General features: G+C 40.8%; 1 protein-coding gene across 3 annotated transcripts in view; it reads left to right on the forward strand.

Moving 5' to 3' along the window:
* AP-2alpha (adaptor protein complex 2, subunit alpha) overlaps window positions 1–25,059 on the forward strand; it is a 170,495-nt gene that overhangs the window by 7,851 nt on the left and 137,585 nt on the right. For all 3 annotated transcript variants that reach the window (XM_071675042.1, XM_071675044.1, XM_071675043.1), the window contains exons 2-5: window positions 2,273–2,349; window positions 5,695–5,906; window positions 16,012–16,205; window positions 24,731–24,962. In XM_071675042.1, the coding sequence (XP_071531143.1) occupies window positions 2,286–2,349; window positions 5,695–5,906; window positions 16,012–16,205; window positions 24,731–24,962 (702 nt within the window). In that variant the 5' untranslated portion in view covers window positions 2,273–2,285. The remainder of the gene's footprint in view (window positions 1–2,272; window positions 2,350–5,694; window positions 5,907–16,011; window positions 16,206–24,730; window positions 24,963–25,059) is intronic.

Here is a 25,059-nt window from a genome sequence, read left to right on the forward strand (position 1 = left end):
TTAATACCTTCCACAGAGCATCTCTATCAACTCTATCATATGCCTTCTCCAGATCCATAAGTGCTACATACAAATCCATTTGCTTTTCTAAGTATTTCTCACATACATTCTTCAAAGCATACACCTGATCCACACATCCTCTACCACTTCTGAAACCACACTGCTCTTCCCCAATCTGATGCTCTGTACATGCCTTCACCCTGTCAATCAATACCCTCCCATATAATTTACCAGGAATACTCAACAAACTTATACCTCTGTAATTTGAGCACTCACTCTTATCCCCTTTGCCTTTGTACAATGGCACTATGCACGCATTCCGCCAATCCTCAGGCACCTCACCATGAGTCATACATACATTGAATAACCTTACCAACCAGTCAATAATACAGTCACCCCCTTTTTAAATAAATTCCACTGCAATACCATCCAAACCTGCTGCCTTGCCGGCTTTCATCTTCCGCAAAGCTTTTACTACCTCTTCTCTGTTTACCAAATCATTTTCCCTAACCCTTTGCTTAATGACATCTTTTATTACACCATTCATTCTTCTTTCTTAACATTCCCTCTGTACTTGTGGTTTGAGGGACCAATGCCTCCATTCCTTCATTGTAAACCTCAAAACACCTCACCACAAAGCCCTAGTTTCTGGTCACTGAACTCCATTTCCCAATAGACACTGCCTTAGAAATTATTGAGGTTTGTGTAGTTTCTGTGACTATATTTCTTATTTATGGTATCTCTCAACTTGGCTTTTTTAATGTCCTCTTTTACCACATATTCAAACTTGAGCGTTACTTGATCATTTCTTCCAACTGGTGCATCATATATAATATTCTCAATATCCATGCTCAGTCCTCTGTTCTTAACACTACCTTGCTAATGCGGTAAATTATGAATATGTATGAAAAAAATTCATGCTAGTATGTGTGGTGATAAGATCTAGCAACGATGGTGCATCAGTCCCTTTCATATACATATATACACATGTACATATTCATACTTGCTGCCTTCATCCCTTCCTGTCGCCACACTGCCACATATGAAATGGCACCCCCTCCCCCAGCGCATGCACCCAGTGGTAGCACTAGGAAAAGACAACATAGGCCACGTTCGTTCACACTCAGTCTCTAGCTGTCATGCGTAATGCACCAAAACCACAGCTCTCTTTCCACAGCCAGGCCCCACAAAACTTTCCATGGTTTACCCCAGATGCTTCACATGCCCTGGTTCAATCCATTGACAGCACGTTGACCCTGGTATACCACATCGTTCCAATTCACTCTATTCTTTGCATGCCTCTCACCCTCCTGTATGTTCAGGCCCTGATCCTTCCACCTCCAGTTTGGTCTCCCACTTCTCCTCATTCCCTCCACATCTGACATATATAGCCTCTTAGCCAATCTTTCCACACTCATTCTCTCCATGTGACCAAACAATTTCAATGCACCCACATCTGCTCTGTCAACCACACACTTTTTATTATCACACATCTCTCTTACCCTTTCATTACTTACTCGATCAAACCACCTCAAACCACATATTGTCCTCAAACATCTCATTTCCAACACATCCACCCTATTCCACACAACCCTATCCATAGCCCATGCCTTGCAACCATATAACAATGTTTGAACCACTATTCCTTCAAGCATATCCATTTTTGTTCTCTGAGATAATGTTCTGGCCTTCCACACATTCTTCAACGCTCCCAGAACCTTTGCCCCCTCCCCCACCCTGTGACTTACTTCTGCTTCCATGGTTCCATCTGCTGCTAAAACCACTCCCAGTTGTCAAAAACACTTCTCTTCCTCCAGTTTTTCTCCTTTCAAACTTACCTCCCAATTGACTTGTCCCTCAACCCTGCTGAACCTAATAACCTTGCTCTTATTCACATTTACTCTCAGCTTTCTTATTTCACACACTTTACCAAACTCATTCACCAGCTTCTGCAGTTTCTGACCCGATAATGATAATAATGATAGTAATATTGATAATGACCTGTTTATTGAACTAACTGCAGCCAAAGGCTAAATGCATGCCAGTATAGGGAAAATGAACGTAGTATTGACAGTGGGTCTAGATAAGGAAAGGGGAAGTGTAACAGTTTTTACATAAGTTTGAGGTTGGTAGTTTGCTGATCATAATAGTTGGGACTGGGCCAGGGCCAATCTTGTAGTGTTTTGCATGAGATCAGATGAACATGTTTTGGTTTTGGGGCTGAAATGCAGTAATTTGAATGCATTCTTTTCACCAGTTATTTTTGTTTCAGAACTACATCAACAATGCCAGCTGTACGAGGAGATGGGATGCGAGGCCTTGCGGTCTTCATTTCAGATATAAGAAATTGTAAGTATGTTAAGAGGTTGCCATATTTTGTATTTTTTTTTTACAGTATTTAGTAATTCAAATATTTGGTTACTAAGAAGAGAATCTGGTATGGTGCATGGTTTTGTGTCATTGGTTTATGTCAAAGCACTGAGGTTTTATATTGGATCACTAATGTGACATATCGACAGTCAGCCAAACTTCCTAGATTCTCACATCATCCGAATTTTTGCACCTTCCTTTGATGTCAGTGTCGTGTAACAAGTTTAACCTCCAATCCCTCACCCTAAGATAGTTAAATGTTCTAATTTCTTGTAACTTTGTGTGGCATATAATCAACTGAATTACATGTCTTAAGACTATACCCCATGGATGTATGAACAGCCATAATTCATTTCCCTTATATGTCATCCAACCTTATGAATATGCATAACTTGTTGGTAGTTGCTGGCATGCTGCATACATCTGAGGCTACTTACACTTCTTTTGGAAACTAATTCTGCTGACCTGAGCTCCCTAATCATAACCTTGCAGTCTAGCAGAGGGCAGAGGATAACAAATTCCCAAGGGGCAAATTAGGTACCCTGTTACAACGATACATAAGATCATCATTTGTTGTGTTGGTGAAATTGGTATTAATCATTAAGTTGTTTAAAAAGTAAGTAGGAAGTTTAACATTATTTTGGTACAGATCTTAGTAAAAAAAAAATTTTTTTTTCTTTTTTGCTTTGTCGCTGTCTCCCGCGTTTGCGAGGTAGTGCAAGGAAACAGACGAAAGAAATGGCCCAACCCAACCCCATACACATTGTATACACACACACGTCCACACACGCAAATATACATACCTATACATCTCAATGTACACATATATATACATACACAGGCACATACATATATACCCATGCACACAATTCAGACTGTCTGCCCCCATTCACTCCCATCGCCACCTCGCCACACATGGAATACCTTCCCCCTCCCCCCTCATGTGTGCGAGGTATCACTAGGAAAAGACAACAATACTAATTGAAAACTCATCGCTTACCTAGGACAGAACAGTTTTAACAAGCAGGTGCTTTTTTTTTTTGTCCTTATTCTTTATTTTTTAAGTAGTTTTGTTTTGCCAACTAGTAGGCACTAAGGTTCAAACAGTGTTTGCGTAATTTCCACTTTATTGGTGATTTTATTGAGTTTCCAATAAAAGGAGAGTTTTCAAATATTAAGATTTATACGAATATTAGTTGTAATGATTTAAAAGATTGATTTTGATTGCACTGATTTCGCTTGATGAGTTGCAAGAGGAGTCATACTCTTCACCATCTTGAAGTCTAAGCAAAGTATTGGTTAGAACAGTCAAATGAATCTTCCTTACCTAACCCCCAATCCAGGGATCCTGCTTCCCAACCCAAGCCTACCTTAGTGTAATTCAGAGGGGTTAAAAGGGTATATAAAGTTAGAAAATAATATAGTCGGCAAAGTGACAGTTAACTTGCTAGTGCTTACTACCCAGCAAAATGACATCTAATTTTTTAAGGTCTTAACAGTTTGCATACTGAAAAGTGGCACCAGAATATTCATAAACTCTTATTTAGTGATTGTTCCTGTCTAAGTTTCGTTAAAGTTGTGAGTTCTAGTTGTATACTGGAGATCAGTTGTATCTATTTATTTATTTTGCTTTGTCGCTGTCTCCCTCGTTAGCGAGGTAGTGCAAAGAAACAGCAAGGAAACATGTATATACATACACGTCCACACACGCAAATATACATACCTATACATCTCAATGTACACATATATATACACACACAGACATATACATATATACACATGTACATAATTCATACTGTCTGCCCTTATTTGTTCCCATTGCCACCTCGCCACACATGGAATAACAACCCCCTCCCCCCCTCATGTATGCAAGGTAGCGCAAGGAAAAGACACCAAAGGCCCCATTCGTTCACACTCAGTCTCTAGCTGTCATGTAATAATGCACCGAAACCACAGCTCCCTTTCCACATCCAGGCCCCACACAACTTTCCATGGTTTACCCTAGACGCTTTACATGCCCTGGTTCAATCCATTGACAGCACGTCGATCCCGGTATACCACATCGTTCCAATTCACTCTAATCCTTGAACGTCTTTCACCCTCCTGCATGTTCAGGCCCCGATCACTCAAAATCTTTTTCACTCCATCTTTCCACCTCCAATTTGGTCTCCCACTTCTCCTCGTTCCCTCCACCTCTGACACATATATCCTCTTGGTCAATCTTTCCTCACTCATTCTCTCCATGTGGCCAAACCATTTCAAAACACCCTCTTCTGCTCTCTCAACCACACTCTTTTTATTTCCACACATCTCTCTTACCCTTACATTACTTACTCGATCAAACCACCTCACACCACATATTGTCCTCAGACATCTCATTTCCAGCACATCCACCCTCCTGCGCACAACTCTATCCATAGCCCACGCCTCGCAACCATACAATATTGTTGGAACCACTATACCTTCAAACATACCCATTTTTGCTTTCCGAGATAATGTTCTCGACTTCCACACATTCTTCAAGGCTCCCAGAATTTTCGCCCCCTCCCCCACCTTATGATTCACTTCCGCTTCCATGGTTCCATCCGCTGCCAGATCCACTCCCAGATATCTAAAACACTTCACTTCCTCCAGTTTTTCTCCATTCAAATTTACCTCCCAATTGACTTGACCCTTAACCCTACTGTACCTAATAACCTTGCTCTTATTCCCATTTACTCTTAACTCTCTTCTTACACACACTTTACCAAACTCAGTCACCAGCTTCTGCAGTTTCTTACATGAATCAGCCACCAGCGCTGTATCATCAGCGAACAACAAATGACTCACTTCCCAAGCTCTTTCATCCACAACAGACTTCATACTTGCCCCTCTTTCCAAAACCCTTGCATTCACCTCCCTAACAACCCCATCCATAAACAAATTAAACAACCACGGAGACATCACACACCCCTGCCGCAAACCTACATTCACTGAGAACCAATCACTTTCCTCTCTTCCTACACGTACACATGCCTTACATCCTCGATAAAAACTTTTCACTGCTTCTAACAACTTGCCTCGCCTTACATCCTCGATAAAAACTTTTCACTGCTTCTAACAACTTGCCTCCCACACCATATATTCTTAAAACCTTCCACAGAGATCAGTTGTATCTGTGACAAATATGTCTAATCTTTGTAGTTTGACTGACCAGTTGATTTTTAACAGGAATGTTTTATAGATGTAGGTTAATGAGGAAATATTGTCCTTCAGACTGGAAATATTTAGAGTATGAAGTGTGTCCCGAAAGGTTTGTTACAGCTATGCAAAATTCTTTTGTAGGTAAAAGTAAGGAGGCTGAAGTAAAACGCATCAATAAGGAACTCGCCAATATTAGGTCCAAGTTCAAGGGTGACAAGACATTAGATGGTTATCAGAAGAAAAAGTATGTGTGTAAGCTACTCTTCATCTTCCTACTCGGCCATGATATTGACTTTGGTCACATGGAGGCGGTTAATCTTCTGTCTTCCAACAAGTACACGGAGAAACAAATAGTAAGTCTACAGTTGAGTTATGGTTTTATTGTATGTTTTCTCTTGAATACTTGTGTGTATTTGTTTAACAGACTTCTACTTTTCATTTGATGAATGTATTTGTTTAAAGCTAATTAAATAGCCTTATCTTCAGTTGGATTACCCCCCATAAGTATAGATATCATGGTCTATGAGGACTCTTCCAGTGTCTGTATCACACATTCTTTTAATTTCTTTTACCATTTAAAGTTTAGATTTCGTTGTAGGTACAGTGTCGGCAAAGAACTTTTCCATCCCCATATATTTCCATAGGCAATGTTACACTTACATTTTAGTAATTTGTAATCTCTCCTTTGGCATCAATTACCTTATGCAGACATTTGAGCATGGAATTGGCTCAAATTGGGATGTCTTGAATGTATGTGGATGTAACCAAGGTGAGAAAAGAGGAGAGATAGGTAGTATGCTTGAAGAAAGAAACTTGGTTGACCTGGTGCTGAGTGAAACGAAGCTTGAGGGTGAAGGGGAAGAATGGTTTGGAAATGTCTTGGAATTAAAGTCAGGGTTTGTTGAGCAGACAAGAGCCAAGGAAGGAGTAGCACTAACTTCTAAAGCAGGAGTTGTGGGAGTGTGTGTTGGAGTAAAAAAGTAAACTCTAAATTAATGTGGGTAAAAGTTAAAGTGGATGGCAAGAGATGGGTGATTAATGGTGTTTATGTTCCTGGTCGAGAGAAGAAAGATCATGAGAGGCAAGTGTTTTGGGGGTGGTTGAATGTGTCAGCAGTTTTAGTGCACAAGACCAGATATTAGTGGTGGGTGATTTGAATACAGAGGTAAGTAATGTGGCAGTTGAGGGAGTAATTGGTGTGCATGGGGCATGCAGTATTATGAACGGAAATTGTGAAGTTTGTGGAGTTATGTATGAATGGAAATGGTGAAGAGTTTGTGGAGTTCTGTGCTGAAAAAAGACTGGTGATTGGGAATACATGCTTAAAAATAGAGATGTACACAAGTATACGTGTGTGAGTAGGAGGAATGGTCAATGGGCATGATTAGATTGTGATAATTGATAGGCTTGTAAAAAAGATACTTTTGTATGTAAACGTGCTGAGAGGGGCGACTGGTGGGATGTCTGATCACTATCCTGTGGAGGCAAGGGTGAAGATTTGTAGAGGCTTTCAAAAAAGAGGAAGCAGTTTCAGGGAGAAGAGAGCTGTGAGAGTAAGTGAGCTTGTAAAGGAGACTTGAGTGAGATCAAGTGTAGAATGGCAAAAGGTGAGAGCAAATGAAGCGAGGGGAGTGGGTGAGGAATGGTAGGCACTTACGGAAACAGTGATGGCATGTGCAAGAGATGCATGTGGCATGTAAAAGGTGGGAGGTGGACAGATTTAAAAGGGTAGAGTGTGATGAAGTAAAGTTGCTAGTGAAAGAAAAAAGAGGCGTTTGGGCGGTACTTACGAGGAAGGAGTGCAAATAATTGGAAGATGTGTAAGAGAAACTGGCAGGAGGTCAAGAGGAAGGTGCAAGGGATGAAAAAGAGGGCAGATGAGAGTTGGGGTGGGAGATGTTTTGCAAGGAGGTAAATAATGTGCGAAAGACGAGAACAAATGGGGACATCGGTTAAGGGAGCAAAAGGGGAAGTGATAAGAAGTAGTGATGGAGTGAGATGGAGTATTTTAAAGGATTGTTAAATGTGTTTGTTGAAAGAGAGGCAGATTTAAGGTAATTAGGTCTGCATGGTATGCAGAGTGAGAGAGTCATGGAGAGTGGTTTGGTGAAAAGAGAGGAGGTGGTGAAAGCCTTGCAGAAGATGAAATCCAGGAAGGTGGCAGGAGTGGATGATATTGCACTTGAATTTATTAAGAAAAGGGGTGACTGTGTTGTTGATTGGTTGGTATGGATATTCTGTTAATGTATGGATCATATTGAAATGCTTTAGGAGTGGAGGAATGCATGTATAGTGCCATTTTATAAAGGCAAAGGGGTTTAAAGGTGAGTGTTCAAACTACAGAGGCATAGGTTTGTGGAGTATAATTGGAAAATTATATGGGAGAGAATTGATTGAGGGGGTGAAGTTATATACAGAGCATCAAATTGGGGAGGAGCAGTTTGGTTTTAGAAGTGGTAGAGGATGTGTGAATTAGGTGTTAACCTTCCATGGGTATAACTTTTTTCAAAGTTGGCTCCGCATATTTGGTGGCATTTTGATTTTTTTACATGACAGTCTACTGGCAGCCATGGTTAGAAAATTTGAATATGATGCACGCAATTCATTTATATTGAATTGATGGATTATTTATTATACATAATCGCCATCTTTTGCGCAATCCATCACTGATTCCCTAAATACATCCCATTCCTCCCCCACTCCCCTTACTTCCATTGTTCTCACCTTTTTCCATTCTGTACTCAGTCTCTCCTGGTACTTCCTCACACAAGTCTCGTTCCCAAACTCACTCACTCTCACCACCCTCTTCACCCCAACATTCACTCTTCTTTTCTGAAAACCCATACAAATCTTCACCTTAGCCTCCACAAGATAATGATAATGATGCTTGTGGCATGAGAAGAGTGGGAGGTGGGTTGATTAGAAAGGGTAGTGAGTGGTGGGATGAAGAAGTAAGAGTATTAGTGAAAGAGAAGAGAGAGGCATTTGGACGATTTTTGCAGGGAAAAAATGCAATTGAGTGGGAGATGTATAAAAGAAAGAGACAGGAGGTCAAGAGAAAGGTGCAAGAGGTGAAAAAAAGGGCAAATGAGAGTTAGGGTGAGAGAGTATCATTAAAAACAAGTAGTGGTGATGTGAGAAGGAGATGGAGTGAGTATTTTGAAGGTTTGTTGAATGTGTTTGATGATAGAGTGGCAGATATAGGGTGTTTTGGTCGAGGTGGTGTGCAAAGTGAGAGGGTTAGGGAAAATGATTTGGTAAACAGAGAAGAGGTAGTAAAAGCTTTGCGGAAGATGAAAGCCGGCAAGGCAGCAGGTTTGGATGGTATTGCAGTGGAATTTATTAAAAAAGGGGGTGACTGTATTGTTGACTGGTTGGTAAGGTTATTTAATGTATGTATGACTCATGGTGAGGTGCCTGAGGATTGGCAGAATGCGTGCATAGTGCCATTGTACAAAGGCAAAGGGGATAAGAGTGAGTGCTCAAATTACAGAGGTATAAGTTTGTTGAGTATTCCTGGTAAATTATATGGGAGGGTATTGATTGAGAGGGTGAAGGCATGTACAGAGCATCAGATTGGGGAAGAGCAGTGTGGTTTCAGAAGTGGTAGAGGATGTGTGGATCAGGTGTTTGCTTTGAAGAATGTATGTGAGAAATACTTAGAAAAGCAAATGGATTTGTATGTAGCATTTATGGATCTGGAGAAGGCATATGATAGAGTTGATAGAGATGCTCTGTGGAAGGTATTAAGAATATATGGTGTGGGAGGCAAGTTGTTAGAAGCAGTGAAAAGTTTTTATCGAGGATGTAAGGCATGTGTACGTGTAGGAAGAGAGGAAAGTGATTGGTTCTCAGTGAATGTAGGTTTGCGGCAGGGGTGTGTGATGTCTCCATGGTTGTTTAATTTGTTTATGGATGGGGTTGTTAGGGAGGTGAATGCAAGAGTTTTGGAAAGAGGGGCAAGTATGAAGTCTGTTGGGGATGAGAGAGCTTGGGAAGTGAGTCAGTTGTTGTTCGCTGATGATACAGCGTTGGTGGCTGATTCATGTGAGAAACTGCAGAAGCTGGTGACTGAGTTTGGTAAAGTGTGTGAAAGAAGAAAGTTAAGAGTAAATGTGAATAAGAGCAAGGTTATTAGGTACAGTAGGGTTGAGGGTCAAGTCAATTGGGAGGTGAGTTTGAATGGAGAAAAACTGGAGGAAGTGAAGTGTTTTAGATATCTGGGAGTGGATCTGGCAGCGGATGGAACCATGGAAGCGGAAGTGGATCATAGGGTGGGGGAGGGGGCGAAAATTCTGGGAGCCTTGAAGAATGTGTGGAAGTCGAGAACATTATCTCGGAAAGCAAAAATGGGTATGTTTGAAGGAATAGTGGTTCCAACAATGTTGTATGGTTGCGAGGCGTGGGCTATGGATAGAGTTGTGCGCAGGAGGATGGATGTGCTGGAAATGAGATGTTTGAGGACAATGTGTGGTGTGAGGTGGTTTGATCGAGTAAGTAACGTAAGGGTAAGAGAGATGTGTGGCAATGAGAGAGAGAGCAGAAGAGGGTGTTTTGAAATGGTTTGGGCACATGGAGAGAATGAGTGAGGAAAGGTTGACCAAGAGGATATATGTGTCGGAGGTGGAGGGAACGAGGAGAAGAGGGAGACCAAATTGGAGGTGGAAAGATGGAGTGAAAAAGATTTTGTGTGATCGGGGCCTGAACATGCAGGAGGGTGAAAGGAGGGCAAGGAATAGAGTGAACTGGAGCGATGTGGTATACCGGGGTTGACGTGCTGTCAGTGGATTGAATCGGGGCATGTGAAGCGTCTGGGGTAAACCATGGAAAGCTGTGTAGGTATGTATAGTTGCGTGTGTGGACGTATGTATATACATGTGTATGGGGGTGGGTTGGGCCATTTCTTTCGTCTGTTTCCTTGCGCTACCTCGCAAACGCGGGAGACAGTGACAAAGCAAAAAAAAAAAAAGAAATAATCGCCATATCCCGTGTTAGCGTGGTAGCACAAGGAAACAGATGAAAGAATGGCCCAACCCACCCATGTACACATGTATATACTTAAACGCCCACACATGCACATATACATACCTATACATTTCAACATATACATACATATACATATATATACACATGTACATATTTATACCTGTTGCCTTCATCCATTCCTGCTGCCACCCCGCCACATATGAAATAATACACACACACACACCCTGCCGCCACAAGGTAGCGCTTGGAAAAGACAAAAAAAAGGCCACATTCGTTCAAACTCAGTCCCTGGCTGTCATGTGTAATGCACCCAAACCACACCTCCCTTTCCACATCCAGGCCCCACAAAACTTTCTATGGTTTACCCCTGTTGCTTCATATGCCCTGGTTCAATCCATTGACAGCATGTCCACCCCGTTATACCAGATCATTCCAATTCACAATAATGTTTGGGTTATTGTTTGGAAACCCTCCCCCCCCTTCGGAAGAAGAAAAGAAAAAAAAAAAAAAGAGGAAGATGATAAAGTTGTTTGATAAAATCAAGTCCTTACTAAGTGATATAGAAGCAATGAATATAAGAGATTTACACAATCCCAACATAAACATTCTAAAACTAATGATCCAAGACCCATTGAAAGGTGGTAATACATAAGCTAAATTAATGACCACAAACAGGGAACCTTATTTGTAAAGATCGTCATTGGTACTCTTATATATGTAGGTACTCCCTGGCTGCCACACTTTCCCATGACACTGCTGCACCTACAACCAAACACAAATTATGATCAAACTACAAGAAATGATACCATAATTGATTTGATTTATATGAATTATATAGCTTTGATTACAGATGCTGAGGTGTACTAACTATAACACTGAAGTGAATACAGTGAGACAGGATAAGATAAAAGCAGTTGTATACAAGTCTGAGAACTTTAACTTCAACTCTGAAAAAATGAATTTTAATAAACTAAATAATCTTACAGTAATCTTAGCAGTAATGTACAAACAAACATAGCACTTTTCTTCCTGAACTTCAGTAAAATGATCCTAAAACTAGTGCCAAGTATAAGAAAGTATAACATGAAGAGAAAGAAACTATGGGATAGAAAAGAGTGGATGAAGAGAATGGAAGTAAAAACTAAGATTTGCATCAAACACAGATGGACTTGAACAGTTAAAAGACAGAATAAAGAAGGCAGACGAGGAAATAATGGAATTATACCGAAGGGAACATCGACTGATAGACTGAGAGAGAAAGCAGTAATACAGTGTATGATCCAAAACCCAAAAGACAAGTTTGCTTAAATGAACAGAGAAGAGCACTGATTTTCAAAGATTGAACCTTTCAGAGAAGGTGACAGATATGTAAATGACTGTAAAAGATGAGTTCAAATATTAGTTAACCAATGAAAGTCAAGTGTTTAGTACAAGACAGCATGAAGAGATATATAAAAATGCTTAATGATCTTGATGAGTATGCTTTCATGTATAAATTTTCCAGAAAGTTATAGAACTGAAGCAATGAATCAGCTTTAAGAAGATTGAGCTCCAAAGCCGAACCTCTCACAATGCTGCTGAGTCAAAGCATAAACTAAACAAGCATAGCAGCTAAGCACAAAATGGCATTCATAACACTAGTACAGAAAGGAGAATCCAGATCACTGCTTCAGTAATACAGATCAGTTAGTATAACTTCACACATAATCAATGTATTTGAGAGAGTAATGAAAAACACAATGGACAATTTTACTTCAAACAGACTCATTATTGAAGGACATCATAGTTTTGTCCTAGGTAAAAGCAAGCAAATACAGCTACAAGCCCATTATAATGACATACATGAAAGTTTGATGGATTGGAAAGGAATGGACGCTGTGTTTTCATTTTGTCAAAGCATTTGATGAATATAGCTATGGAGTGTTACTTAACAAAGTAGCAAGTCATAATATAAAAGGGAAAGTAGAAATATGGATCAAAGTTTTTTTCATATTTGATTGCCATTTCCAGATCTTGCAAGGTAGAGCTAGAAACAGATGAAGAAAGGCTGCATCCACTTGCATCCATTCTGTATCTGTCTTGTGTAAAGCACTGAAACCACAGCTACTTATCCACAATTTGGCCCCACAGACCTTTCCATTGTTTACCCCAGCTACTTCACATGCCCTAGTTCAGTTCATTGACAACACGACGACTCCTGTGTACCACATCACTCCAGTTTATTCTTATTCTTGCACATCTTTCACCCTCCTGTATCTTCAGGCCCTGATCACTCAAAAAGTCTTTTTCAATCCATCCTTCCATCTCCAACTTGGTCTCCCCATTTTAGTTTCCTCCACTTCTGACACATGTATCTTCTTTGTTAACCTCTCTGCACTCATTCTTTCCATATGTCCAAACCATTTCAGTACACCCTTTTCAGCTCTCACAACTACATTTTTTACTTCCACACCTCTCTCTTACCCTTTTATTACTTGACATATGTTCAAACCATTTCAGCACATCCTTTTCAGCTCTCTTAGCTACATTTTTTTCCCCACACTCCTCTCCTAACCTTTTATTACTTACTTGATCAAACCACTTGAGATTGCATTTTGTCCTCAAACATTTCATTTCCAATACATCCTCCCACCTTTGTACATCCTCTTGCGTAACCCATGCCTCATGTCCATATAACATTGTTGGGACTACTATACCTTCAAACATTCAATTTTCCCTCCCAGATAATACCTCTCCTTTCATATATTCTTCACTTCCAGAACCTTTGCCCGTTCACCCACCTTTGAGTCTCTTCCGCTTACGTTGTTCTGTTCACTGTCATGTCCATGTCCAGGTATCTAAAACAATAGCCAGCAATTCCCCTAATTTTTCTCCATTCAAACTCACACCCCAATTAACATGTCCCTCAATCCTGCTTTTATTCACATTTACTTTCAACACGCTTCCAAACTCAGTCACCAACTAATGCAGTTTGTCACTCGGATCTGCTACCAGTACTGTATTATCAGCAAACAATAAATGACTCTCCTCCCAAGGCCCATCATTCCCTACAGACTTCATCTCACCCCTCTTTCCAAGACTCTCATGCTTACCTTCTTAACCATCCCATCCAGAAACATTAAACAGCAATGGTAACAGAAAATCAACAGAACTTTCATAAAAGTTGTGAATGGAAACATATATAAGGAAGATGTATTGTCTTGGAGGAGTTTTTGTAACAATATACTTTCTAATCATGATTTCAGACAGATAAGGAAGTAAAAGTGTTGTCATATGTTTTGTGGATGACAGAGTAAGTAAAGCAATAGTGTAGATAAAAAAAAAATTCTGAGAGACCTGGTTGATTTCCTTTTATAAACAGCTGAGAAATTAATGGAAGTTAATGAACATTCGAACATGAAGAATGAAGTAAATGTCAGAGATTTGTAAGTAATTATCAGTGAAACACTGGTGTTGTAAGGAATATGTTGAAAAGATACTGTTTTCAATCCAGATGATGAGGAATGATATTGTGAACATTTGCAACAAAAGACGTACTCTTTCATGATAAAAATGTTTGATTTATGCAGAAGAAAAGTAAACTTGAATATTCCTGTATTGTACGGCCACAGTAAAACTGATTTGATTAAACGATATGGAGAGAATACAGAAACATTTCGCAAGTAAGATTAAGGGAATGGAACACATGAATTACCAAGAACAATCAAAAGAAATACATTTTTCAACCTTGAACATTGGAGGAAGAAATATATGATATATGCTTCTCACCAAATAGAGGGAATAAAGAGGTGTTTTGAATGTGAAACCTGCCGAGGATGATACAGAATCACTGAATAAAGAGTAATTCTTGGAAATGCCAAAAATTCTTTAGAGAGATACTCGAATGCCAAACAAGGAAGTTGGACTGATAATTTACTGTGATTCCTGGTGATCTAAGAAATATATATTGAGTTGCTATAGAAACCTTCAGAAGAGGATTAGACTCGTGGTTGAAGACTGTATGGGATAGACCGAGAGTAGAAGATTATGCCAGAGGAGTAGTAGCTGAAAATGATTGTATTATACAACAAGCAAGACAAGCAAGGGGATGAGTTGAGGTGTTCAAGGGAAAGTTTGTTCATCAACATACAAGTTAAGTAGTCAGGTCAATGCTCTGGCTCTGCCATCATGGCAAGATTTCATAGTAGGTACTAGGTACTCATTGGCTACCACACCCTCTCACACCATCACCACTCCATCCTTTCCTAGCTGCCATACCCTCCCTCCCTTCCACCATTCCATCCTCTCTGGCCACTTCACCATGACTGGCAAAATGACTTTGTGCTTGGTGTACTCTCACTGGCTGTTTTCACTCTTCATACCTCCCATGTTGTTGGCACAGCCAGGTTCAAAAATGAAATGTTTCCAGATAATATACCACCCAGCAACAGTTATAGCTTTCCTGCCAAGGAATTGGGTGAATATTTGGCAACTGTACTGCCTTCTCAGTGTGTCTTCAGACAGACAGAAGGCAGGACCTCCTTTTTATAGTATAGAAATACAGGAGCTCAGCTTGAGGATGAAAGGATGTCACAGGAAATAGCAAAGTTTGTAGAACAAATAGGTGAAATAGGGAAATAGTTGTAGCTGGGAGATATAGCCTAGCCAAGTTTCATCAGATTTTAGAGGTTTAAAGTTCATGAGTTGTGCAGTAGGCTGGTATTGCTGGAATAAATTCTGCTTCCTTCCCTGAAACAGAGTCATGAGAGAAACTTGTAGTTTTGTTGTGAAGTGATTGATATAGTTGGGTATGAGAGAAGTAAGATATCAGAAAAGGTACTGGCCAGATAGTGAAATATTAATACTATAATGGCATGCTATCACACGGGTTAGAGTATATAAGAGAATCTAATGCAGGGTTGTCTGAGTCTTTAAGCATTATGATATACTTCCTGATAACATGAGCACACACCTGGTTGAAATGGCTAGGGATTAGGGGTAAATTAACAGTGACCTTAGAGAACCAGTTGATCAAATACACCTTTGGAAAAGTGTAATGAAGAACTGGATGCTTCATGTATTGTAAGGTAAATGTGGGTTTTGTCAGTGATACAATTCCATATTAAGTTTACTGACTTCAAGGGTTCAAGAATTTTATTCTGTGTTTTGATTTTGAGAAAATCTTATATTTCAGCTGATATACCAATTTGGTTAGTACAAATTTGAGTGAGTAAAAGAACCAGGTGCCACCTGATTTTGAATGTCCTCATGGTGTGATGACCCTTGTGGTAAATAATGATGATAGAATGCTGTTGCTCTTACATCCTTTTGATATTTCAACCTGTTGTCAGAATGAGCTAGCAGCTTTCCTTTTAATGGGAAATTTTGCTTGAATTTCAACAAGTAAGGAATCAGTCTCTTGAGAACAAGAGTTTTGTGATGGATTTACTTTTGATGTGGAATGGTAATTGTTATTGTTGTTTCTTCTTACAGGGGTATTTATTCATCTCTGTCCTAGTGAACACAAATAGTGACCTCATTAAGCTGATTGTCCAAAGTATCAAGAATGACTTGGGCTCCCGCAACCCTGTGCACGTCAATCTAGCTCTTCAGTGTATCGCAAACATAGGATCCAAGGAGATGGCTGATGCATTTGGCACAGATATTCCAAAATTACTTGTATCTGGGTAAGGAAAGTGCATTTCTTACGTGTTTTTGACTCGGTACTATTGAATTTATGTTTCCTTTTAATTTTGTTTTCCTGAACAGTTTTCATGATAGTTCCTTATGTGTATATATATCTTTTTTTTCTTCTTTCTTTCTTTTAAACTATTTGCCATTTCCCGCGTTAGCGAGGTAGCGTTAAGAACAGAGGCCTGGGCCTTTTTTGGAATATCCTCACCTGGCCCCTTCTGTTCCTTCTTTTGGAAAAAAAAAAAAAAAAAATGGGAGGGGAGGATTTCCAGCCCCCCGCTCCCTCCCCTTTTAGTCGCCTTCTACGACACGCAGGGAATAAGTGGGAAGTATTCTTAATCCCCTATCCCCAGGGAAGGTGTATATATATATATATATATATATATATATATATATATATATATATATATATATATATATATATATATTTTTTTTTTTTGCTTTGTCGCTGTCTCCCGCGTTTGCGAGGTAGCGCAAGGAAACAGACGAAAGAAATGGCCCAACCCACCCCCATACACATGTATATACAGACGTCCACACACGCAAATATACATACCTACACAGCTTTCCATGGTTTACCCCAGACGCTTCACATGCCCCGATTCAATCCACTGACAGCACGTCAACCCTGGTATACCACATCGCTCCAATTCACTCTATTCCTTGCCCTCCTTTCACCCTCCTGCATGTTCAGGCCCCGATCACACAAAATCTTTTTCACTCCATCTTTCCACCTCCAATTTGGTCTCCCTCTTCTCCTCGTTCCCTCCACCTCCGACACATATATCCTCTTGGTCAATCTTTCCTCACTCATTCTCTCCATGTGCCCAAACCATTTCAAAACACCCTCTTCTGCTCTCTCTCTCATTTCCACACATCTCTCTTACCCTTACGTTACTTACTCGATCAAACCACCTCACACCACACATTGTCCTCAAACATCTCATTTCCAGCACATCCATCCTCCTGCGCACAACTCTATCCATAGCCCACGCCTCGCAACCATACAACATTGTTGGAACCACTATTCCTTCAAACATACCCATTTTTGCTTTCTGAGATAATGTTCTCGACTTCCACACATTCTTCAAGGCTCCCAGAATTTTCGCCCCCTCCCCACCCTATGATCCACTTCCGCTTCCATGGTTCCATCCGCTGCCAGATCCACTCCCAGATATCTAAAACACTTCACTTCCTCCAGTTTTTCTCTATTCAAACTCACCTCCCAATTGACTTGACCCTCAACCCTACTGTACCTAATAACCTTGCTCTTATTCACATTTACTCTTAACTTTCTTCTTCCACAAACTTTACCAAACTCAGTCACCAGCTTCTGCAGTTTCTCACATGAATCAGCCACCAGCGCTGTATCATCAGCGAACAACAACTGACTCACTTCCCAAGCTCTCTCATCCCCAACAGACTTCATACTTGCCCCTCTTTCCAAAACTCTTGCATTCACCTCCCTAACAACCCCATCCATAAACAAATTAAACAGCCATGGAGACATCACACACCCCTGCTGCAAACTTACATTCACTGAGAACCAATCACTTTCCTCTCTTCCTACACGTACACATGCCTTACATCCTCGATAAAAACTTCTCACTGCTTCTAACTACTTGCCTCCCACACCATATATTCTTAATACCTTCCACAGAGCATCTCTATCAACTCTATCATATGCCTTCTCCAGATCCATAAATGCTACATACAAATCCATTTGCTTTTCTTAAGTATTTCTCACATACATTCTTCAAAGCAAACACCTGATCCACACATCCTCTACCACTTCTGAAACCACACTGCTCTTCCCCAATCTGATGCTCTGTACATGCCTTCACCCTCTCAATCAATACCCTCCCATATAATTTACCAGGAATACTCAACAAACTTATACCTCTGTAATTTGAGCACTCACTCTTATCCCCTTTGCCTTTGTACAATGGCACTATGCACGCATTCCGCCAATCCTCAGGCACCTCACCGTGAGTCATACATACATTAAATAACCTTACCAACCAGTCAACAATACAGTCACCCCATTTTTTAATAAATTCCGCTGCAATACCATCCAAACCTGCTGCCTTGCCGGCTTTCATCTTCCGCAAAGCTTTTACTACCTCTTCTCTGTTTACCAAATCATTTTCCCTAACCCTCTCACTTTGCACACCACCTCGACCAAAACACCCTATATCTGCCACTCTATCATCAAACACATTCAACAAACCTTCAAAATACTCACTCCATCTCCTTCTCACATCACCACTACTTGTTATCACCTCCCCATTTGCGCCCTTCACTGAAGTTCCCATATATATATATATATTTTCTTTCTTTCAAACTATTCGCCATTTCCCGCATTAGCGAGGTAGCGTTAAGAACAGAGGACTGGGCCTTTCAGGGAATACCCTCACCTGGCCCAATTCTGTTTCTTCTTTTGGGAAAAAAAAAAAAAAAAACGAGAGGGGAGGATTTCCAGCCCCCCGCTCCCTCCCCTTTTAGTCGCCTTCTACGACACGCAGGGAATACGTGGGAAGTACTCTTAATCCCCTATCCCCAGGGATATATTATTATTATTTTATTATACTTTGTCGCTGTCTCCCGCGTTTGCGAGGTAGCGCAAGGAAACAGACGAAAGAAATGGCCAACCCCCCCCATACACATGTATATACATACGTCCACACACGCAAATATACATACCTACACAGCTTCCATGGTTTACCCCAGACGCTTCACATGCCTTGATTCAATCCACTGACAGCACATCAACCCCGGTATACCACATCGCTCCAATTCACTCTATTCCTTGCCCTCCTTTCACCCTCCTGCATGTTCAGGCCCCGATCACACAAAATCTTTTTCACTCCATCTTTCCACCTCCAATTTGGTCTCCCTCTTCTCCTTGTTCCCTCCACCTCCGACACATATATCCTCTTGGTCAATCTTTCCTCACTCATCCTCTCCATGTGCCCAAACCACTTCAAAACACCCTCTTCTGCTCTCTCAACCACGCTCTTTTTATTTCCACACATCTCTCTTACCCTTACGTTACTCACTCGATCAAACCACCTCACACCACACATTGTCCTCAAACATCTCATTTCCAGCACATCCATCCTCCTGCGCACAACTCTATCCATAGCCCACGCCTCGCAACCATACAACATTGTTGGAACCACTATTCCTTCAAACATACCCATTTTTGCTTTCCGAGATAATGTTCTCGACTTCCACACATTCTTCAAGGCCCCCAGGATTTTCGCCCCCTCCCCCACCCTATGATCCACTTCCGCTTCCATGGTTCCATCCGCTGCCAGATCCACTCCCAGATATCTAAAACACTTCACTTCCTCCAGTTTTTCTCCATTCAAACTCACCTCCCAATTGACTTGTCCCTCAACCCTACTGTACCTAATAACCTTGCTCTTATTCACATTTACTCTTAACTCTCTTCTTCCACACACTTTTCCAAACTCAGTCACCAGCTTCTGCAGTTTCTCACATGAATCAGCCACCAGCGCTGTATCATCAGCGACCAACAACTGACTCACTTCCCAAGCTCTCTCATCCCCAACAGACTTCATACTTGCCCCTCTTTCCAAAACTCTTGCATTTACCTCCCTAACAACCCCATCCATAAACAAATTAAACAACCATGGAGACATCACACACCCCTGCCGCAAACCTACATTCACTGAGAACCAATCACTTTCCTCTCTTCCTACACGTACACATGCCTTACATCCTCGATAAAAACTTCTCACTGCTTCTAACTACTTGCCTCCCACACCATATATTCTTAATACCTTCCACAGAGCATCTCTATCAACTCTATCATATGCCTTCTCCAGATCCATAAATGCTACATACAAATCCATTTGCTTTTCTAAGTATTTCTCACATACATTCTTCAAAGCAAACACCTGATCCACACTTCCTCTACCACTTCTGAAACCACACTGCTCTTCCCCAATCTGATGCTCTGTATATATATATGTATCCAGACATCCTCTACCACTTCTGAAACCATATATATATATATATATATATATATATATATATATATATATATATATATATATATATATATATATATATACACATATAAAAGAGCGTGGTTGAGAGAGCAGAAGAGGGTGTTTTGAAGTGGTTTGGGCACATGGAGAGGATGAGTGAGAAAAGATTGACCAAGAGGATATATGTGTCGGAGGTGGAGGGAGCAAGGAGAAGAGGGAGACCAAATTGGAGGTGGAAAGATGGAGTGAAAAAGATTTTGTGTGATCGGGGCCTGAACATGCAGGAGGGAGAAAGGAGGGCAAGGAATAGAGTGAATTGGAGCGATGTGGTATACCGGGGTTGACGTGCTGTCAGTGGATTGAATCGGGGCATGTGAAGCGTCTGGGGTAAACCATGGAAAGCTGTGTAGGTATGTATATTTGCGTGTGTGGACATATGTATATACATGTGTATGGGGGGGGTTGGGCCATTTCTTTCGTCTGTTTCCTTGCGCTACCTCGCAAACGCGGGAGACAGCGACAAAGTATGAAAAAAAAAAAAAAAATATATATATATATATATATATTATCCCTGGGGATAGGGGAGAAAGAATACTTCCCACGTATTCCCTGCATGTCGTAGAAGGCGACTAAAAGGGAAGGGAGCGGGTGGCTGGAAATCCTCCCCTCTCGTTTTTTTTTTTAATTTTCCAAAAGAAGGAACAGAGAAGGGGGCCAGGTGAGGATATTCCCTCTAAGGCCCAGTCCTCTGTTGATAACGCTACCTCGCTAATGCGGGAAATGGCGAATAGTACGAAAGAAAAAGAAAAAGAATATGTATATATATATATATATATATATATTTATTTTATTTATTATACTTGATCATTGTTTCCCAAATCAGCAAGGTAGTGCCAGGAAACAGATGGAGAAAAACCCATCCAGTCAGATACTTGCGTAAGTACACACACACACACACACACACACTTTTTTCTTTCTTTTTTCAAACTATTCGCCATTTCCCACATTAGAAAGGTAGCGTTAAGAACAGAGGACTGGGCCTTTGAGGGAATATCCTCACCTGGCCCCCTTCTCTGTTCCTTCTTTTGGAAAAATTAAAAATAGAGAGAGGGGAGGATTTCCAGCCCCCCGCTCCCTCCCCTTTTAGTCACCTTCTACGACACGCAGGGAATACGTGGGAAGTATTCTTTCTCTCCTATCCCCAGGGATAGTACATACACACACATTTTTTTTTTTTTCACACTTCGCCATTTCCCGCATTAGCAAGGTAGCGTCAGGAACAGAGGACTGGGCCTTTGAGGGAATACACACACACACACACACACACATATATATATTTATTTATTTTGCTTTGTCGCCGTCTCCCACGTTTGCGAGGTAGCGCAAGGAAACAGACAAAAGAAATGGCCCAACCCACCCCCATACACATGTATATACATACATGTCCACACACACAAATATACTTACCTATACATCTCAATGTACACATATATATACGCACACAGACATATACATATATACTTTTTTTTTTTTCATACTATTCGCTATTTCCCGCGATAGCGAGGTAGCGTTAAGAACAGAGGACTGGGCCTTTGAGGGAATATCCTCACCTGGCCCTCTTCTCTGTTCCTTCTTTTGGAAAATTAGAAAAAAAAAAAAAAAAAAAAAACGAGAGGGGAGGATTTAAAGCCCCCTGCTCCCATACATATATACACATGTACATAATTCATACTGTCTGCCTTTATTTATTCCCATCGCCACCTCGCCACACATGGAATAACATCCCCCTCGCCCCCATGTGTGCGAGGTAGTGCTAGGAAAAGACAACAAAGGCCCCATTCATTCACACTCAGCCTCTAGCTGTCATGTAATAATGCCCGAAACCACAGCTCCCTTTCCACATCCAGGCCCCACTGAACTTTCCATAGTTTACCCTAGACGCTTCACATGCCCTGATTCAATCCATTGACAGCACGTCAACCCTGGTATACCACATCGATCCAATTTACTCTATTCCTTGCCCGCCTTTCACCCTCCTGCATGTTTAGGCCCCGATCACTCAAAATCTTTTTCACTCCATCTTTCCACCTCCAATTTGGTCTCCCACTTCTCCTCGTTTCCTCCACCTCTGGCACATATATCCTCTTGGTCAATCTTTCCTCACTCATTCTCTCCATGTGCTCAAACCATTTCAAAACACCCTCTTCTGCTCTCTCAACCACGCTCTTTTTATTTCCACACATCACTCTTACCCTTACATTACTTACTCGATCAAACCACCTCACACCACATATTGTCCTCAAACATCTAATTTCCAGCACATCCACCCTCCTGTGCACAACTCTATCCATAGCCCATGCCTCGCAACCATACAACATTATTGGAACCACTATTCCTTCAAACATACCCATTTTTGCTTTCCAAGATAATGTTCTCGCCTTCCAAACATTCTTCAAGGCTCCCAGGATTCTCGTCCCCTCCCCCACCCTATGATTAACTTCCGCTTCCATGGTTCCATCCGCTGCCAGATCCACTCCCAGATATTTAAAACACTTTCCTTCCTCCAGTTTTTCTCCATTCAAACTTACCTCCCAATTGACTTGACCCTCAACCCTACTGTACCTAATAACCTTGATCTTATTCCCATTTACTCTTAACTTTCTTCTTTCACACACTTTACCAAACTCAGTCACCAGCTTCTGCAGCTTCTTACATGAATCAGCCACCAGCGCTGTATCATCAGCGAACAACAACTGACTCACTTCCCAAGCTCTCTCATCCCCAACAGACCGCGTACTTGCCCCTTTCCAAAACTCTTGCATTCACCTCCATGAGAAGCGTGGGAGGTGGGTTGATTAGAAAGGGTAGTGAGTGGTGGGATGAAGAAGTAAGATTATTAGTGAAAGAGAAGAGAGAGGCATTTGGACGATTTTTGCAGGGAAAAAATGCATATGAGTGGGAGATGTATAAAAGAAAGAGGCAGGAGGTCAAGAGAAAGGTGCAAGAGGTGAAAAAGAGGGCAAATGAGAGTTGGGGTGAGAGAGTATCATTGAATTTTAGGGAGAATAAAAAGATGTTCTGGAAGGAAGTAAATAAAGTGCATAAGACAAGGGAGCAAATGGGAACTTCAGTGAAGGGGGCTAATGGGGAGGTGATAACAAGTAGTGGTGATGTGAGAAGGAGATGGAGTGAGTATTTTGAAGGTTTGTTGAATGTGTTTGATGATAGTGTGGCAGATATAGGGTGTTTTGGTCGAGGTGGTGTGCAAAGTGAGAAGGTTAGGGAAAATGATTTGGTAAACAGAGAAGAGGTAGTAAAAGCTTTGCGGAAGATGAAAGCCGGCAAGGCGGTAGGTTTGGATGGTATTGCAGTGGAATTTATTAAAAATGGGGGTGACTGTATTATTGACTGGTTAGTAAGGTTATTTAATGTATGTATGATTCATGGTGAGGTGCCTGAGGATTGGCAGAATGCTTGCATAGTGCCATTGTACAAAGGCAAAGGGGATAAGAGTGAGTGCTCAAATTACAGAGTTATAAGTTTGTTGAGCATTCCTGGTAAATTATATGGGAGGGTGTTGATTGAGAGGGTGAAGACATGTACAGAGCATCAGATTGGGGAAGAGCAGTGTGGTTTCAGAAGTGGTAGAGAAATTCTCTTTTCATCTTCCTTGAACTTCATCCTTTTGATTCAGTGACACCCCTTCCTTACATCTCACAGTAATGTTTCCACTCATATATTCAGCTCTTGCTGATTATTTCTTTATATTTGAAAGCTAATTTGATATATGCTTGCATGTGTGCTTTTATGAATTCCAGTTAATCTGTCTAGGTAAACATTGTGTAACAACCCACAAAATTAGCGTTGATTCACACAAACTAATGTGAAGTCTGTGTTTGCGTATGTCACCCCTGGACAATAGGCTAGTTTAGACACTACAGTCAGTAGGAGGAGAATGGATGGACTCCCTTGGAGTAAGAAGTTCTTCGATGAGATTGTGCTCTAATAATACAACCTTACTGGAGGTGGCTTTTCATTCATAGCATAACCACAATCGAGCAGAGTCTGGTAATGCCATCATTATTCATGCTCATCCCTGTTTCAGAAATATGGAAATTTCAAAAATTAATTTTCATTAGATTTAAGTATTTCAATCATTAATTGCAGCACACAGGTAGGTAACTCTGATTAGCTGTCACTAGTGTTTTGGGTCTTAAATAATGGATTGCACATGAAAAGGTTTAGGAAGCCCTGCCAGAAAACAATGATAGGCTTCCATTAGAAGTGAAGCAGCAAGTATTTTCTCAGCCCTATTTAGATAAAATCTGAAAAAAATTTCACCTATAACTCGTAAGGGCATTTTGAAGTCTTTCAAAAAGGAGTATTTCAGTATCCTCATTTTTTATAATTGAATTCAAACAAAATAAGACAAAAAAAGCATAAACAAAGGAATCTTGTGGATGCATATTTGGGATACATTTATGTGCTCTATTTTGCAGTGAAACAATGGATGTGGTGAAGCAGTCAGCAGCACTTTGCCTTTTGCGTCTGTTTCGTACAACACCAGAAATTATCCCTGGCGGAGAGTGGACATCTCGTATTATTCATCTGCTTAATGACCAACACATGGGGGTGGTAACTGCAGCGTGCTCTCTAATTGAAGCTCTGGTTAAGAAGAATCCAGATGAATATAAGGGTTGTGTGTCTCTTGCAGTCTCAAGGCTTTCCAGAGTAAGTTGTACCGTGAATTACTTGTAGGTTATGTATTTTGAATTATGCAAGTCTTGTATGTATCTGTATTTTTTTTTTTTTCAGAGTTCCCATATGT

Source organism: Panulirus ornatus, chromosome 20 (assembly GCF_036320965.1).
Source record: "Panulirus ornatus isolate Po-2019 chromosome 20, ASM3632096v1, whole genome shotgun sequence".
NCBI classification, from domain to species: domain Eukaryota; kingdom Metazoa; phylum Arthropoda; class Malacostraca; order Decapoda; family Palinuridae; genus Panulirus; species Panulirus ornatus.